Source organism: Lampris incognitus, chromosome 3, assembly GCF_029633865.1.
Source record: "Lampris incognitus isolate fLamInc1 chromosome 3, fLamInc1.hap2, whole genome shotgun sequence".
Taxonomy (NCBI): domain Eukaryota; kingdom Metazoa; phylum Chordata; class Actinopteri; order Lampriformes; family Lampridae; genus Lampris; species Lampris incognitus.
In genome coordinates this window covers 99,053,298-99,069,140 of record NC_079213.1, presented here as the reverse complement: position 1 = coordinate 99,069,140, position 15,843 = coordinate 99,053,298, and the positions used below count along the sequence as shown (strand labels likewise).

Here is a 15,843-nt window from a genome sequence, read left to right as displayed (position 1 = left end):
TTAGTTTATTTATCAGGATCCCCATTAGCTGTGCCCTAAAACACCGCTAGTCTTACTGGTGTCCACATAAAAACAATACATTTAATACATACATTCAAAACAAGACAGAGAAAAACAAAAAAAAAAAACCAAACAGAAATAGCAAAAACATACATTAAACTTTACAGTACACATAAGTCATCATCCAACAGCAAAGAGACATACATAAATCATTCCAATGTACAAACTGTTGAAACCATCCAGGCTATAGAATTCAGTTCGAATCACACCTTACCCTATATTGTATGTGTGTGTGTGTGTGTGTGTGTGTGTGTGTAATATGTGTACGTATGACCATGTATTTTACATCCTACAAATATAACATTCCAAGGTGTTTCTTTATCTGCTTTTTAAATATTGATTTCTGTGTCAGTTTAGTCATTGGCAGTGGTAAGGAATTCCATGCTTTCATTGATCTGTATTCTACTGGACGCTTCAGAAAATTAGTGTTTGGCTTAGGAAGTGAAAACCGGCCTTCTGTTGCCTGTCTAGTGGCATATGTAAATGATTCTGAATTGTGTTTTAACTGATTGTACTGATATAATGGAGTTTTGTATTGTAAAACCTTCCATATTGAAGATAGAAGTGCAGCATTCATTCTGTCCTCAACTTTTAACCATTGTAGATAGAAGTGCATGCTGTTGATGTTCGTATTGTATGGACATTGGAGAGCAAGGCGCACCGCCTTGTTCTGTAGCAACTGGAGTTTGCTTAAATCTTTTTTCAAATAATTGCCAAATAATATGGGCATTCGCCCATATTATTTGGCAATAGTCAAGCTGTGAGAGAACAATAGTGTTTATTACCATTATAGTCAATTCTGGTGTAAGGTATTGTCTGCATCGCCTTACCACTGCCAATGCCTTACCCATTCTGTTTACAACAGTGTCAATGTGTTTTGACCAGGACAGCTTATTATCAAGAATGATGCCCAGGAGCTTAGTTTCCTTTACTTGTTGGATTGGTGTTTTATTTATAAAGAGTTTTAGCTCTGGCTCTTTCCTAGGAGAATGATTGGAACCAAATATAATACTTTTCATTTTAGTTGCATTAAGTATGACTTTGTTTTCAAAGACCCATTTCCAGATTATATCTAGCTCCCTATTCAAGATGACATTTAACTCAGCAGGTGTTGTTGCTGATGACACTGTAGTGTCATCTGCATACATCGTTAATTTAGCATCTTTTAGTACGAGGGGTAAATCATTTGTAAAAATGGAGTACATAAGTGGACCTAGGCAGCTTCCTTGAGGAATTCCACACTCTATAGATACTCTATCTGAGTAATCTCCGTTAAAGAAGAGTCTCTGTGATCTATGCGTCAAATAACTTTCCATCCAGGCCATTGCAGATGGTCTAAAACCATATGACTCCAGCTTTTCAAGAAGGAGCTTGTGGTCAATTATATCAAATGCTGCTGTAAAATCTAATAGGACTGCACCACAGATCATTTTGCTGTCCAAATCTTTGTACCAGTCATCTGTCATTTGGGCTAGAGCTGTACGTAGAATGTCCCTTTCTATAGGCATGCTGGAAATCTGTTATCAGATTATTTGCTGAGAAGTATTCTTGTATTTGATCAAAAATTGCCTTCTCAAAGATCTTACTTATAGCTGATAGCAAGCTTATGGGGCAGCTGTTATGGCCACTAAATGATGTTTTCTTATCTTTGGGCAATGGTATGACTTTTGCTTCCTTCCAAGCTTGTGGAAAGATAGATTGTTTCAAGCTGGTAATCATTATGTGACAGATGGGGTGTGCAATGTAATTAACAGCTATTCGAATCAGTTTATCATCTATATTATCAATTCCTGGTTGTTTGTCATTACATGTTAACTTAATTAATTTTTCAGCCGTTTCTGTATTTAGTTCATTAAACTCAAAATGACATGGTTTATCTCTCATATATTTTTTAATGTTATAAATGGATAAATTATTATCTGTCCCATGTGATAAGTCTTTCCTTAATTCATATACCTTGCTTTTAAAATGGTCATTCAAATAATTTGCAATTTCTTTGGGTTTAGTAATAAAGGTACCGCTGCAATCAATATAGGTTGGTTGTAAAGATGAGTTTCGTCCCATTATACTGTTCAGTGTACTCCAAAGCCTTTTCCCATCATTCCTTGTTCTGCTTAACGGTAGAGCATAATATTGTTTCTTTTTCTTTTGGTTGAGCTTTGTAACATAATTCCTTAATTTACAGTATTTCTGTCTGTCAATTATACTACCTCTTTTCTGTTCCATTTCCTTTGCCTTATCCCTCAGAGACATGTGGTCCTTTAACTCCTTGTCAACCCATGGTACTCTATGAGTTCTCACCGTCAGTTTTCTAACTGGTGCATGCTTGTCCATGACTAGTTGAAACTTTTTAAGAAAGACTTCTAGTGCTCCATCTGGTTCCTTTTCATCATAAATGGTTGACCAACATATGTTACTAACATCTTCCAGGAAGGCTTCCTGAAAGAACCTCCTGTATGACCTTTTGTACACAACTTTTGGTTTAGCTTTGGGTACTTTACTTTTCCTGGCAATCACTACTACATTGTGATCGCTACAACCTATTGGAACTGATACTGCCTTGGTGTAGAAATCCTTTTCACTCAAAAAAATATGATCAATACAAGATGTTGATACCCCTATTGTTAATGTTTAATCTAGTAGGTTGTGTTACCATTTGTTTCAAACAACATGCCTCAGTTGTGGTGATCAATTGTTTTAAGGGACATATGTGTGATAGCCAGTCGATATTTAAATCTCCTGTAAAAACAACTTCCATGTTCAATTCACATACCTTATCTAGATTCTCGCCTATAACATCTAAATAATAATGATTTGAGCTTGGTGGCCTGTAACAGCAGCCCAATAAAATTGATTTAATATGGGGCACGTTAACCTGAAGCCACAATACCTCAATTTCCTTGCACATAATGTCCTCCGTAACTTTCACTGGAATATGATTTTGAACATAACAGGCAACTCCATCTCCACGCATATTTTTGTCCTTTCTGTATAGATTATATCCTGGTATGGTCAGAGCATCATCATCAAATGTCTCATCCAAATGTGTTTCAGAAAGAGCAAGTATATGAATTGTGTTTGAAAACAACAGATCAGCAATTTCATTCAATTTGTTCCTCAAGCTACAAATATTCAGATGAGCAATTTTCAGACTGTTTTTTGGACGTAGAGTAGCAATAGACATGAGATATAAAATGTATTTTCTACCATATCTTTACTGTTACATATTGTATGTTTGTGCATATTGTCCTTGTTGTGGGTTCTGAGTTCCTTCTTCCTTAATGCCGTTTGTGATTAATGAGTTTGTCATACCTTAGAAATGCAATGTCCCCTCTTTCTCTGGCAGCTTTCATTTTAGGCAGCAGCTCCTTTGTCTTCTGGCGAACAGAATCGGGATAGTCCTCATTTATAAAAATGTTAGATCCTTTCAGCATTTTTGCTTTGCTCAGAATTGTGTCCCTGTCCTTAATTCTTAAAAACTTCACTATTAGAGGTCGAGGTCGCTGTCTGCAGGTGGCTGTCTGCAGGTGCAGGTGGCTGGTGTGACAGAGTAAGATGCAGAGGACAGGAAGAAATGGAAATGGACAATCCGCTGTGGTGACCCCTAACGGGAGCAGCCGGAAGTAGTAGTAGACAGTGCTATCACTGATCCCCTCAGTCATTTGTACTCTGATGTTATGGGAAGGGTGATACCAGGCTTCAAGCTAACAATCTTTTGCAGAAAATGGAAGAACTGGAATTTTTGTTTATGTTGCATTTCTGGACCCGTGTGCTAGGTCTTGTTCACAAGGTCAGCAAAGCCATTCAGAAATCAGAACTGCTATTGAGTACTTGTGTAAGTTTGTACAGTTCACTTCAGGATTTTTTTTAAAAGCAAAATTAGAGGAGATTTTGATAAGCTTGAGCAACAAGCAAAAGCCACCTTGCCAAATGTTAACTACAGAACTATCACAAGGAGACAAAGCGTAAGGAAACAGCAAGGAAATAACGGAAGTGCACTTGGTCCTGAACTCTCTTCAAGAAATACGTTTAGGATAAAATCCTTTATTCCTATACTAGATGTACTTGAAGCCAATCTAAGAAGAAGAGCTACTGTGTACAGTTATGTTGCACAAATGTTTTCCTTTTTGCTAATCTGACAGCATCTAAGCAAGACATTCAGCAAGGTGTTGAACTGTTGCTGGAGGCATACCCAGAAGATGTTGACCTGAAATTTACTGATGAGCTTTTGCACTTTCACATGTACATGAGACAAAGCCACAGGCCTACAGAAGAGCACTCTGTCTCATACAGACCTTTATCAAATTATATACAAGGAAAAAAATTCAGATGACCTTCCCTAATGTGGAAGCAATATTGCGGCTATTTCTTAGCTTAATGGTTACTAACTGCTCAGGAGAGAGGTCTTTTTCACAACTCAAAAGAATTAAAAATTAGTTAAGGGCCACAATGTCTCAAGAGAGATTGTCTGCACTGAGCATTCTGTGCATTGAACATGACAAACTTAGACGAACAAATTTTGTTGAACTTTTGAGTGATTTTGCTATGAGGAAGGCTGGAAAAAAACTTTTTTAGTCTTAGTGTATTTGATGATTGTAGTTTTTTTATTTCTTAATATGCATTTTAAAACCGATAATGACAACATAAAGTAGGATCTAAAAGTATCACATTGTCACTTGTCAGGTAGTTATGATCATTTTACTAACATTTCCCAGGTGATTACATTTTAAACTCAAGGTTTTTCTTTTTTTAAGAATATAACAGTAAACTTACAATTTCATCTTCCCAAAAATTCCTGTTTATGCCACAAAATATTTACAAAGTTCAGTTATTGCAACAGTTTTTCACAGTGTTAATTTGAAAATTTATGCATTTTTTTTCAATCCCTACAGTATTTAAAAATAACATCTTGTGTCCTTTAGAGGAGGAATTGTGAATTGAGGAATTTTAAACAGCTGTCATCATCCTTGGCTTTACTCAGTTTTGTTTAAAACACTCTTCCATCTTTCTCTAGTCATGAGGATGGGGGATTGGGAGGGGCCTCACAAGTGGGATAGCTTAGGGCCTCCCTTCATCTAAATCCGGCACTGAGGATAAGACAGGGAAGAGAGAGGGGAACGGCAACATGTGACAAACAACACAATTTGCCAAGTCATGTAGTGTGCCTGAACTGGCCATGCCTCTTAGATATCTGTCATCACTGGTGTATACAGAGTTCACAGTACATTTATCACATTGTTACATGTCAAAGTTCAATGCAACAACTTACTGAATTTGACACAGTTTCAAGCACAAGTACTGATTTACAAAACAACAAAAAGTGAATGCTCTTATAGAGCACTTAAGGCACTATGCACTTAATCAGCAGTATCATACAGATGGATTTATGGTATCAAAATCAATATCATTACTTTCAGTTTAGTGTCATTACTATAATGGTGTCAATGACAGCAAAAGATAATCGTTCAAATATTAAGGCATAGGTTTATTTGAAAATTATTTACACCGTTTGTGATAACACCCTTAAGGTGTGTTTTAACTGAATATGAAGTGAAATTTATGACCGGCGATTCATTTTTTTCTTTGTAAATTTAATACAAGACTGAATAATAGGATGATCCTATAACATATTTGTTAAATATGATCCAGAAGCGTCTCACTTTGGTAACAACATTAAAAGCCCAGCATGGTGGGGGTGTCCAGATAGCGTGACGGTCTATTCCATTGCCTACCAACACGGCGATCGCCGGTTCGAGTCCCATGTTACCTCCGGCTTGGTCGGGTATCCCTAGAGACACAGTTGGCCGTGTCTGCGGGTGGGAAGCCGGATGTGGGTATGTGTCCTGGTCGCTGCACTAGTGCCTCCTCTGGTCAGTCAGGGCACCTGTTCGGGGGGGTAACTTGGGGGGGAATAGCGTGATCCTCCCACGCGCTACGTCCCCCTGGTGAAACTCCTCACTGTCAGGTGAAAAGAAGCGGCTGGTGACTCTACATGTATCGGAGGAGGCATGTGGTAGTCTGCAGCCCTCCCCGGATTGGCAGAGGGGGTGGAACAGCGACCAGGATGGCTCGGAAGAATGGGGTAATTGGTAGGATACAATTGTGGAGAAAAGGGGGAAATCCAAAAAAAAAGAAAAAAAGCCCAGCATGGTCAGACTTGTACATTACGCTGGTCGCCAACATACAAAACATAGTTCAATATACATAAAACGTTCAATACACATATATATAATAGTGTTTGATGTTTTTACATTATTTGTCATGCATCATTTGGGTCTTATTGTTGAGCTGAGCCAAATGACCTGGCTCACTAAAAAGAGCTGGAATTCCCATCACTATAACGTAGCTGTCGTCTATTGGGTCTAGCAAACTTGCTAATAGCATCACTGTAATCAAAAATGCTAGCCGTGACATGGCAAGAAATTCGTCTGTTAATTTTTTGATCAAACCACTGCGAGGAAAGCGAAGTGAATTTTGCTTTGCATTCAGTTAAACTGCACAGTAAACCTTTTTGTTCAGTAAGTGTTATCAATATAGTAGTTTGTCCTGTTTCACAGAAGACTCTGTATGAACTTCTAGTTTGGACTGAAAGCGGATAGGGTTGGAAGTCACCGAGGCAAAGCAAGCATCCTGAAGACCTCAGGCGAGTGCGTAAAGCCCAACACACCCTGCATGCTGGGCATCTCTTCGAGAACAGGAGAGAAGGTGAAGCGTTGGAGAAGGGAAGCAAAGAAAAGGAACAGCTCCATCCTAGCCAGTTGTTCCCCTAAACACACACGCTTACCTGAGGCGAAAGAAAGTCACTGGCAGATATGGTCTAGCACATTCCTAACCTAAACAAATTGTGCTATTGGTAGCATAGCATAGTGGGTATTCTTTAGAAACTTTTGTTTCTGACAGCGTTTCAATCGCTGGTAAATCGTAACTTCAAAATGTGAACTCACACCATTAACACATATGGAATAATATGAGAAGGACTGTTGAAAATGCTAGTTTTCGAGGTACCTGCTGAGAATGGTAGGAAGGCCTCTCTTCTGCGGAAATGGCCCTCTGAATCCAAGAAGTGTTCAGGATTGAACTTATCTGGAGTTGCCCACTCATTCTTATCAAACAGCACAGATGAGAGGTTTGTAGTAATAACCGTACCCTGGTGAGAGGAGCATGAAATATTTGTGATAACGGTACTTCAGGCTACATATCAGCAAGAGGTCACACTGAGTATGAGTTTTACTAAAAGTATTTTACCTTGGGTATGTAGTATCCTCCCAGTGTTGTGTCTTTGGTGGCCATTTTGGGAAAACCCAGAGGGACAATATTCCCTAACCTTTGAGTCTCATGGATGACAGCGTCAGTGTAGGGCATGTTGGGTCTGTCGGCCATAGTGGGTTGACGAGACTGTCCAATCACGCTGTCTATCTCAGCCTGGACTTTCTCTGAGTGGCAAAACATTGTCATGAAATGTAATTATTTTATTGATCACAGCTCATTAATCATTATCCATCTGGCTGGCTTATGGCTGGTGTTTAGGGTTTCACTGACCCTGGATATTTGGATAGTTCATCATGTACACCAAGGCCCAGCGTAATGTGGTTGCAGATGACTCTGTCCCAGCCTCAAACAGGTCCAGGGTGCACACCATCAGGGTCTCTATGCTGAAGCCGGCCAGGGGATCATCCTTCCTCTTTCATCATGATAGCAATGATTACGTATTATTTCGTATTAATTTTGTTAAAATAATACAGCCCACTTTATTCATCAAACATTGATGGAGTATAACATTTTTCATTGATAAATTGCCATTTCAACTCTAGTGTTGTGCGCTGAAGAGTGGACTTTTTCACAAAAGTCTTTATGCATCCAGGTACTTTGTAACACAGTAGAGTGGGACTGGGGCGCTTGATGAAGAAAACCTGTAAGGTTACTGGTTTTAGCCAGCTACAGCTAACTAAAACCTCTGGAGGGCATGTTATGAGGAAAGGACTATGTCCTTCTTGACTGGTATAGCCATCCATTCAGAAGCCAGTTTGAGCTTTTACATGTAGTTTAGTTTGCTGTTTTTACATTAAAATGTTTCTGCAAGTGTCCCTTATATGGCAATAAATTTGAATTATTTGGAAATGTAAAATATTGCACGCAATTCCATGCAGCTTTACTGAAGATCTGAAAATATCTCACCCTCTCAATCTCTGTAAGATAGGCATCTATATAATCACGGGGGTCATCTGGGTTCCAATCCTCACGGTGTCTCTCGACTTCTCCTTGAAGGAAATCCATAATCTTCTTGTAGTTGGAGAGGATGGTCTGGTGAGGACCTGGCAGGTGCTTCATCAGGCGCGGAAATACATCATAGAGCTGGTTAAGAAACAATATTCCGGTGAGTCATGTTTGAATGTATTAGCCAGACAGTCCAACATGCTTTGCAACAAAAAAAATGTCGATTACAGTGGTTCCCAACTCCAGTACTCTAGACCCCAAGTACACCTGGTTGTCTGTTCTGCCGAGGAGTTAATCACAAATGGAAAACAAGCATGACTTGGGGACCAAAGTTAAGAACTACTGCAATAAGTTACATCAGAAGTTTGGGTGTCCTCACTAGTTTAAACCATGCATGAAAATGCTATGAAATTAGCCACCTGAGCTCCAGCTGTGCCAGCCAGAACAACAGCCTCATTGTCCAAACGTAGCAGATTCTGGAAACGTTCATCACTGTAGTCAAAGCGTTTTCCAAAGACCACCGAAGAGATGACATTACCCACAGCATTGTTTATGGTGTAGTGGGGATTGAATGGTTTACCTGTAAACAGTTCAAAAATAAAATACGAGTTTAGATATGATGGTGGTACATTCTTAAGAACATTTAGCATGGCATTGCCAGGTAATCTACACCAGTGTATAATGTAATGAAATGGGTGGTTGATACAGTGTCATCAACAAAGCCGATGCATACAACAGTTTGCTTTCTAGTGTTATACTAGAATGAGAATTAATGAGAGGGAGGACAGTGGAATGGTGAGGATGCAAGGAGTAGAGGTGATGAATGCATATGAGTTTAAATACTTGGGGTCAACTGTCCAAAGTAACAGGGAGTGCAGAAGAGAGGTGAAGAAGAGCGTGCGGGCAGGGTGGAGTGGGTGGAGACAAGCGTCAGGAGTGTTTTGCGACAGAATTTACAAGACGGTTGTGAGACCAGCTATGTTATATGGTTTGGAGACAGTGGCAATGATGAAAAGACAGGAGGCGGAGCTGGAGGTGGCAGAGTTGAAGATGCTAAGATTTTCATTGGGAGTGACGAAGAAGGACGGGATTAGGAATGATTATATTAGAGGGACAGCTCAGGTTGGATGGTTTGGAGACAACGCAAGAGAGGTAAGATTGAGATGGTTTGACATGTGTGGAGGAGAGATGCTGGATATATTGGGAGAAGGATGCTGAATATGGAGCTGCCAGGGAAGAGGAAAAGAGGAAGGCCAAAGAGGAGGTTTATGGATGTGGTGAGGGAGGACATGCAGGTGGCTGGTGTGACAGAGGAAGATGCAGAGGACAGGAAGAAATGGAAATGGATGATCCGCTGTGGCGACTCCTGACGGGAACAGCAAAAAGTAGTAGTAGTGGTAGTAGTAGTAGTTTCTAGTGTTATGCTAAACATTCACCCCCTCTGAATTTACCTAAAAGTTTTAGCAAGCATTGTTCACAAGTTTATATGTTGTATAAACCAGATCCAAGTAAAATCTGGTGGTCCCGACTTTTCGCACTTGCACTTTCTGCACTATGCACTTTGCATTGACTGGTTCATATCTACTTGCCTTGCTCCTCTTTGAAGGCTTCACAGAGCAAGGTGCTTTCCAGTTCAGTATGTTTCTCCAGGGACTTCTTACCCTCCCCAAAGTAACGCAGGTGGGTGTTGGCAAACTTCCTCTGCATCTTCCATAGGTAACCATTGCTTAAAGCTATGCCTGTAAATGATAATTTTAACAAAGCAAATAGGGTAAGGGGAATGATGGTATAGTCAACCCTAAAGCCCTTTAAATGTAACTTGAATTTATTCATCACCATTATTCCATTATTACAGGTTTGATAAAGCACCCATCATGTCTTTTGATCAGGAAAGAATCAAGACAAGCAATAATGCCTCATGGTGTGGACCACATATGACCAGTTTATTTCTTTTAAATGGTCAACAACTACAACAATGAAGTTCAGTCCTTGAACACAGCCCAAATGATGAGTTTTTTGTAGTTGAACACTAGTGATCACGGGGCAAGAGAAATTGTGATACCATTCATTAAGCTCCATATTACCTAATAAAGATTTATTGATAAATACAAGCTTATAAGAGCATAGAAAATAGATTATTCACTCACTCACCAAGGCCTTTGAAGACAACATGGAAAAGAGGGATGATAGGTCGTTCAACAAAGCTGTCCAGCTGGTTAATGAGGGCCTCTTTTACCATCTTGAATCCTGAAACAAACACTATCCTCTCACTGCCTTTGCGTAGGCTGAACACTCGGCCGTACTCCTCAGTCATCTAAATTGAGAGGGGCCATGATATTAGTACAGGAGATATCTGACAAACCCAAACAATACTTATCTTTAGGTCTTTAATGGCTATTACTCCTGTCATCTGAACTGGATTAGTAACTGTTAAAAAATGGTATATCAGTTGTTAGAGTCAGATCAATGGTGGGATGAGGCACTGGAAAGTGTAAATGCCTCTTCATCATGTGCCAGGCTCAGTCTCATCCAATTTAAAGTGCTCCACAGAATTCACTACAGTAAAAGTAAACTATCTGCAATATACCCTGACATAGCAGATGTCTGCAGCAGGTGTTCTTAAACACCAGGGGACTGTTCGAGGCTGGCTGGGTTTTGGAAATCTTTCTTTGACAATGTCTGAGGTATTAGGGTCAACCATTACCCCATCTCCTCAAATTGCTATCCTTGGGGTTCTAGGAAGGATGCAGGACTATCTGTTAAACACACTTAGAATCATTGGTTTTGCCTCTTTAATTGCCCACCGAAGAATAATCCCACACTGGAAATCAGATACTCCCCCAACAACTATGTCCTGGTTACATGATAACTTGTCTGTTTTACACCTGGAAAAAAAATTACAACCAGAAGGACTTTTGACAAGTTTTTTGTTTGTTTGTTTTTGTTTTTTTTGTTACTGGCAACCACTCAGCTCTTATTTCGGCAACTCACAGAGTGCATCCCTTGATCATTCAGATTAATATATTGACTTTACTCATTTTGTCATAGTTATGTTATCGGTGTTTCCTGTTTTATTTTGAAGACTCACCAGTCCCGCCATTTCTGTTTCTGTCCCTGCTTTGCTCACCTGTTCCCCATTCTCTGTTCGGCTTGCCATTTCTGTTCCTGCCCTGCCTTGCGCACTTGTTCCCCATTCCCTGATTGGCTCCCTAGCAGTTATATTCCCCTGGGTTGCCCTGTCTCTTTGTTGGATTGTTATGTTAGCCTGGTGCTTCATGTCTTGTCCATGAGCCTTCGATGCTGTTTGTACCTTGCCTGTTGTTTTGGACTTTTGACCCCTGCCTACCTCTCCATATGTTGTAAGCTTCATTCTTTCAGTTCTTCATTAAATCACTGCTCTATCCTAGCCTGTCCCTGCTGTCTGCGTTTGGGTCCTCAGTTTCTACTCCTGGTATGACCGTACAAGCCGACCAAATATGGACACAGCAGATCTACTCAGCCTGTCGTATACTTGGGAGGATTTTGGTGTGTCGAGGGACACTTTTCTCAAAGAAGAGCCAGGCTTCTTTAAGCTCCTCACTGCCATCTGGAAGAGGGACCCTGCGTTTGTCCAAGAAATGGCTTTTTTTCAGGTGGAAATTCCATGTTAACCCTATTCCTGACCCTGTTCCTCCCAAGCCCATCATTTCAGCCTCCAATGTTTCCCTGGAGTCTCCCAGCTCTGCCCTGGAAAAGCTAATTGGCTTGTCAGCTAGCTCCAAGACTGTGTCTCGTGTGGCTAGCCTCCAACTAGGGGGTATCCGGCCTGCTAGTCACCAGCTTTCTCAGCCTGCTAGTTTTGGGCATGCTAGCCATCAACCTGTGTGGGAGGTGTGGTATTGTATGAGGAAGTTGGGAGTGGCAGAGAAGTATGTCGGAATGGTGCACGGGGAGTGCAGTGTGACAATAGTGAGGTGTGCGGTTGGAAAAACAGATGGGATCAAGGATCGGCTCTGAGCCATTTGTTGTTTGCAATGGTGATGGACAGGTTGACAGACGAGATCAGACAGGAATCTCTGTGGACTGATATTCGTGGATGACAGTGTGATCTGTAGCGAGAGTAAGGTACGTTGAGGAGAGCCTGGAGAAGTGGAGGTATGCACCGGAGAGAAGAGGAATGAAAGTCAGTAGGAGCAAGACGGAATACCGATGCATGAACAAGAGGGAGGACAGCAGAATGGTGAGGATCCAAGGAGTAGAGGTGATGAAGGCGTATGAGTTTAAATACTTGGGGTCAACTGTTCAAAGTAACGGAGTGAAGAAGAGAGTGCAGGCAGGTTGGAGTGGGTGGAGAAGACTGTCAGGAGTGATTTGCAACAGAAGGGTACCAGCAAGAGTTGAATGGAAGGTTTACAAGATGGTTGTGAGATCAGCTATGTTATGGTTTGGAGACAGTAGCATTGATGAAAAGATAGGAGACAGAGCTGGAGGTGGCAGAGTTGAAGATGCTAAGATTTTTGTTGGGAATGACAAAGATGAACAGGAATAGGAATGAGTATATTAGAGGGACAACTCAGTTTGGACGGTTTAGAGACGAAGCAAGAGAGGCAAGATTGAAAGGGTTTGGACATGTGCGGAGGAGAGACTGGGTGTATTGGGAGAAGGATGCTGAATATGGAGCTGCCAGGGAAGAGGAAAAGACGAAGGCCAAAGAGGTTTATGGATGTGGTGAGAGAGGTCATGCAGGTGGCTAGTGTGACAGAGGAAGATACAGAGGACAGGAAGGGATGGAAATGGATGATCCGCTTTGATGATCCCTAACGGGAGCAGCCAAAAGTAGTAGTAGCCATCATCCTGTCTCCCAGTCTGCTAGGTTTGGGGCCGCTAGCCACCAGCCTGTCTACCGGTCGGTAAACCACCAGCCTATTTATGGTGCTGAGCCAGCTCCAGCCCTAAACCCGTTCTGGGGAGCCTGCCTGGCCAGGGGAGGTCCCTGTAGTTTCCGCCAACCTCCCAGGCTTCGTGGCAGGAAACTCAGTGTTTAATTGGGCTATATTGCAACCAGACTGGTCTGTTCCGGAGCCTGTACAGTTGGCTCCGGCCGCCGGCCGACGCCCTGCCCATCTGCAGGCGCCTTCCACCTGTTCCTGTGCCGCCGGCCAACCTGTCAGTTTGCGCTGCCCAGTGTCTTTACATGGGTTCAGCCTGTTTCTATTCCCAAGCCACCAGCCGACATACTTCCCGTGTCTCCAGTGGCCCAGCTCCACTGGTCTTGCCATTTCTTTCTGCCCTGCCTTGCTCACCCGTTCCTCATTCCCTGATTGGCTCCCCAGCAGTTATATTCTCCCGGGCTGCCCTGTTTCTTTGTTAAATTGTTACGTTAGCCTGGTGCTTCATACCTTGCCCTCGAGCCTTCCTTGCTATTTGTACCTTGCCTGTTGTTTTGGACTTTTGACCTCCTGCCTACCTCTCCATTTGTTGTAAGCTTCATTCCTTCAGTTCTTCTATTAAATCATTGCTCTATCCCAGCCTGTCTCTCCTGTCTGCGTTTGGGTCGTTCCTGCTCCCAGCACGACACATTTGACTGACCCATCTTATGACAGTCACTAACATCCCAAATAGAGCACAGAATCCCGTACTTTTCTATAATGTAGGCTGGAAACCCTAAGGCTGTTTTTATATCTCATTCATTCACATTCCTATTCAACTTTTTCATTGTATTATTTTGTGCATATGTTTGACTTGTGTTTTCACATTCATATATCTCAATTCCATTATAATTCCATTATAATTCCGTTATCCTCTTTCAGTGTTATTCTGTATACACAACATCCATTGCACGTCTGTCCATCTTGGGAGAGGGAGATCCCTCTGTTGCTCTCCCTAGCAGTTGCTGCAAGCCATCCGGTCCTTGTATAACCAAAGTGAGCGCTGTGTCTGCATTCCCAGCACAAAGTCAAACACGTTTTCAGTGGGTGTCAGACTCCGCCAAGGACTTGTCTCTGATTCGGTTTGATATTCATGGACAGGCTCTCAAGGCACAGTCAAGGTGAGGAGTGTGTCTGTTTTGGGAACCTCAGAATTGCATCTCTACTCTTCGCAGATGAAGTGGTTTTGTTGGCTTCATCAGAACGCGCCCCCCAGCTCCCATAATGCCAATTATGCATAATAAAATCACTTGCCGTAGCTATGCAAACCCCAACTAAATTTACCTAGCTCTTTACCGAGTAACTATGGTCCCATAGATTCCTTGCATCAGTGCATTGAACAAATCAAATGGCTGGATGTACCTGAATCCTTCTACTAAAGTCAAGTCATTTTTATTTGTATAGCTCAATATTACAAATTTGCCTCAGGGGGTTTTACAGCAACACGACATCCTGTCCTTAGACCCTCGCATCGGATAAGGAACAACTCTCTAAAAAAAAAAAAAAAAAAAAACCCTTAACAGGGAGAAAAAATAGAAAGAAACCTCAGGGAGCATAACAGAGGAGGGATCTCTCTTCCAAGATGGACAACGTGCAATAGAAAAATAATTATGGACACATCTAAATTTTACTAGCTACATTAAGCTAATAACAAATTCAGGCTATTGTCATGTAAAAAAAAAAACTTTACCAGAAATAGAAGATTCATGTAAAAAAAAAAAAAACAAAACAAAACGGGAAAGCTCTCTGGCATGTTCAGCTCATTCAGAACACTACTGCTGGGGTCCTAACAAACACGAAGAATGCTGAACACATTACACCAATTTTTCGGTCTCTGCACAGGCTCCCAGTATGTCAAAGAAATGATTTGTGCATGAAATGTGCTATACAAATGAACTTGGCTTGCCTTGCCATTATATATTACAGACTATTTATTATACATAAAGATCAATATTGTAGACTGATAGTAAATTCACTGAAACCATTTTGTTTGCGAAATTGTGAGTTTTAAATATGATTGGGTAGAAATGTCACACGAATAAATAAATATTGGTGTAACCGGTTATTTTCTTGCTCGGTAGGAGATTCGATACGAGATGTATTGCACCACAAGGCGACATTACTAACCGTTCGGCTAAAGGCTCAGATCCGTTAGTTAGGGACTAACGTGTCTTACTAGTAGTTTACATTGGTTTATGTTTTGTATGGAAACAAATGTACATTTGGAACAATGCTATTTTTCATGTCACCTTATTTATGGTTTTGAAGTCCGTTCCAGTGAAGATATTGCCCAGTAAAGGCAAAGCCAAAGGTCCAGGTGGAAAGTTTGGTGGCTTCCTGTTTCTGATCACATCAATCACCAGCAGCGCCGTAAAGATGGATATCAACCATCCTGTAAAATCCATACACTCTAACACAGCTTGTAAAATCATAACGACCTCACTGAAAGACCCCAGCAAAGTCACAGAGTGCTATGGTGATCATGCAGAAAAGTGCTTCCCTACTTGGTAGTTGTGTAAAAACCTCTAGAGAGCAGTGGACTGCGGTGTACGTGAGGGGCGTCTCGCTGCAAGGCTCGAAACGAGTGTTGCATAACTGTATTGATGCCTTGCAGGATTTCTAGAGCAAAGTTTAGGCCACAGGGTTTGAGCTCGAGACTGCA

At 41.3% G+C, this 15,843-nt stretch overlaps 1 protein-coding gene across 2 annotated transcripts; it reads right to left on the bottom strand.

Moving 5' to 3' along the window:
* Positions 1-4,650: 4,650 nt before the first annotated feature.
* LOC130110695 (cytochrome P450 2J2-like) lies at positions 4,651-15,685 on the bottom strand. Of its 2 annotated transcripts, none has more exons than XM_056277870.1 (9): positions 15,431-15,685; positions 10,426-10,588; positions 9,864-10,013; positions 8,694-8,854; positions 8,236-8,412; positions 7,600-7,741; positions 7,306-7,493; positions 7,066-7,207; positions 4,651-6,844 (listed from the first exon to the last, which is right to left on the bottom strand). In XM_056277870.1, exons 1-9 carry the CDS (start codon positions 15,611-15,613, stop codon positions 6,669-6,671), a joined length of 1,482 nt encoding a protein of 493 aa, XP_056133845.1. In that variant the 5' UTR covers positions 15,614-15,685; the 3' UTR covers positions 4,651-6,668. The 2 variants fall into 2 exon arrangements, with proteins under 2 accessions (XP_056133845.1, XP_056133846.1); XM_056277871.1 differs by having other exon boundaries at positions 4,651-5,147.
* Between the last annotated feature and the right edge of the window lie 158 nt (positions 15,686-15,843).

Coding starts and splice junctions, on each gene's coding strand:
- LOC130110695 (XM_056277870.1), bottom strand. CDS start 15,613: ATGATTTTACAAGCTGTGTTAGAGTGTATGGATTTTACAGGATGGTTG. Junction 7,742..8,235: donor ATCTTACAGAGATTGAGAGG/GTGAGATATTTT, acceptor TCATGATGAAAG/AGGAAGGATGATCCCCTGGC. Junction 6,845..7,065: donor CTTCCTACCATTCTCAGCAG/GTACCTCGAAAA, acceptor CTTTCGCCTCAG/GTAAGCGTGTGTGTTTAGGG.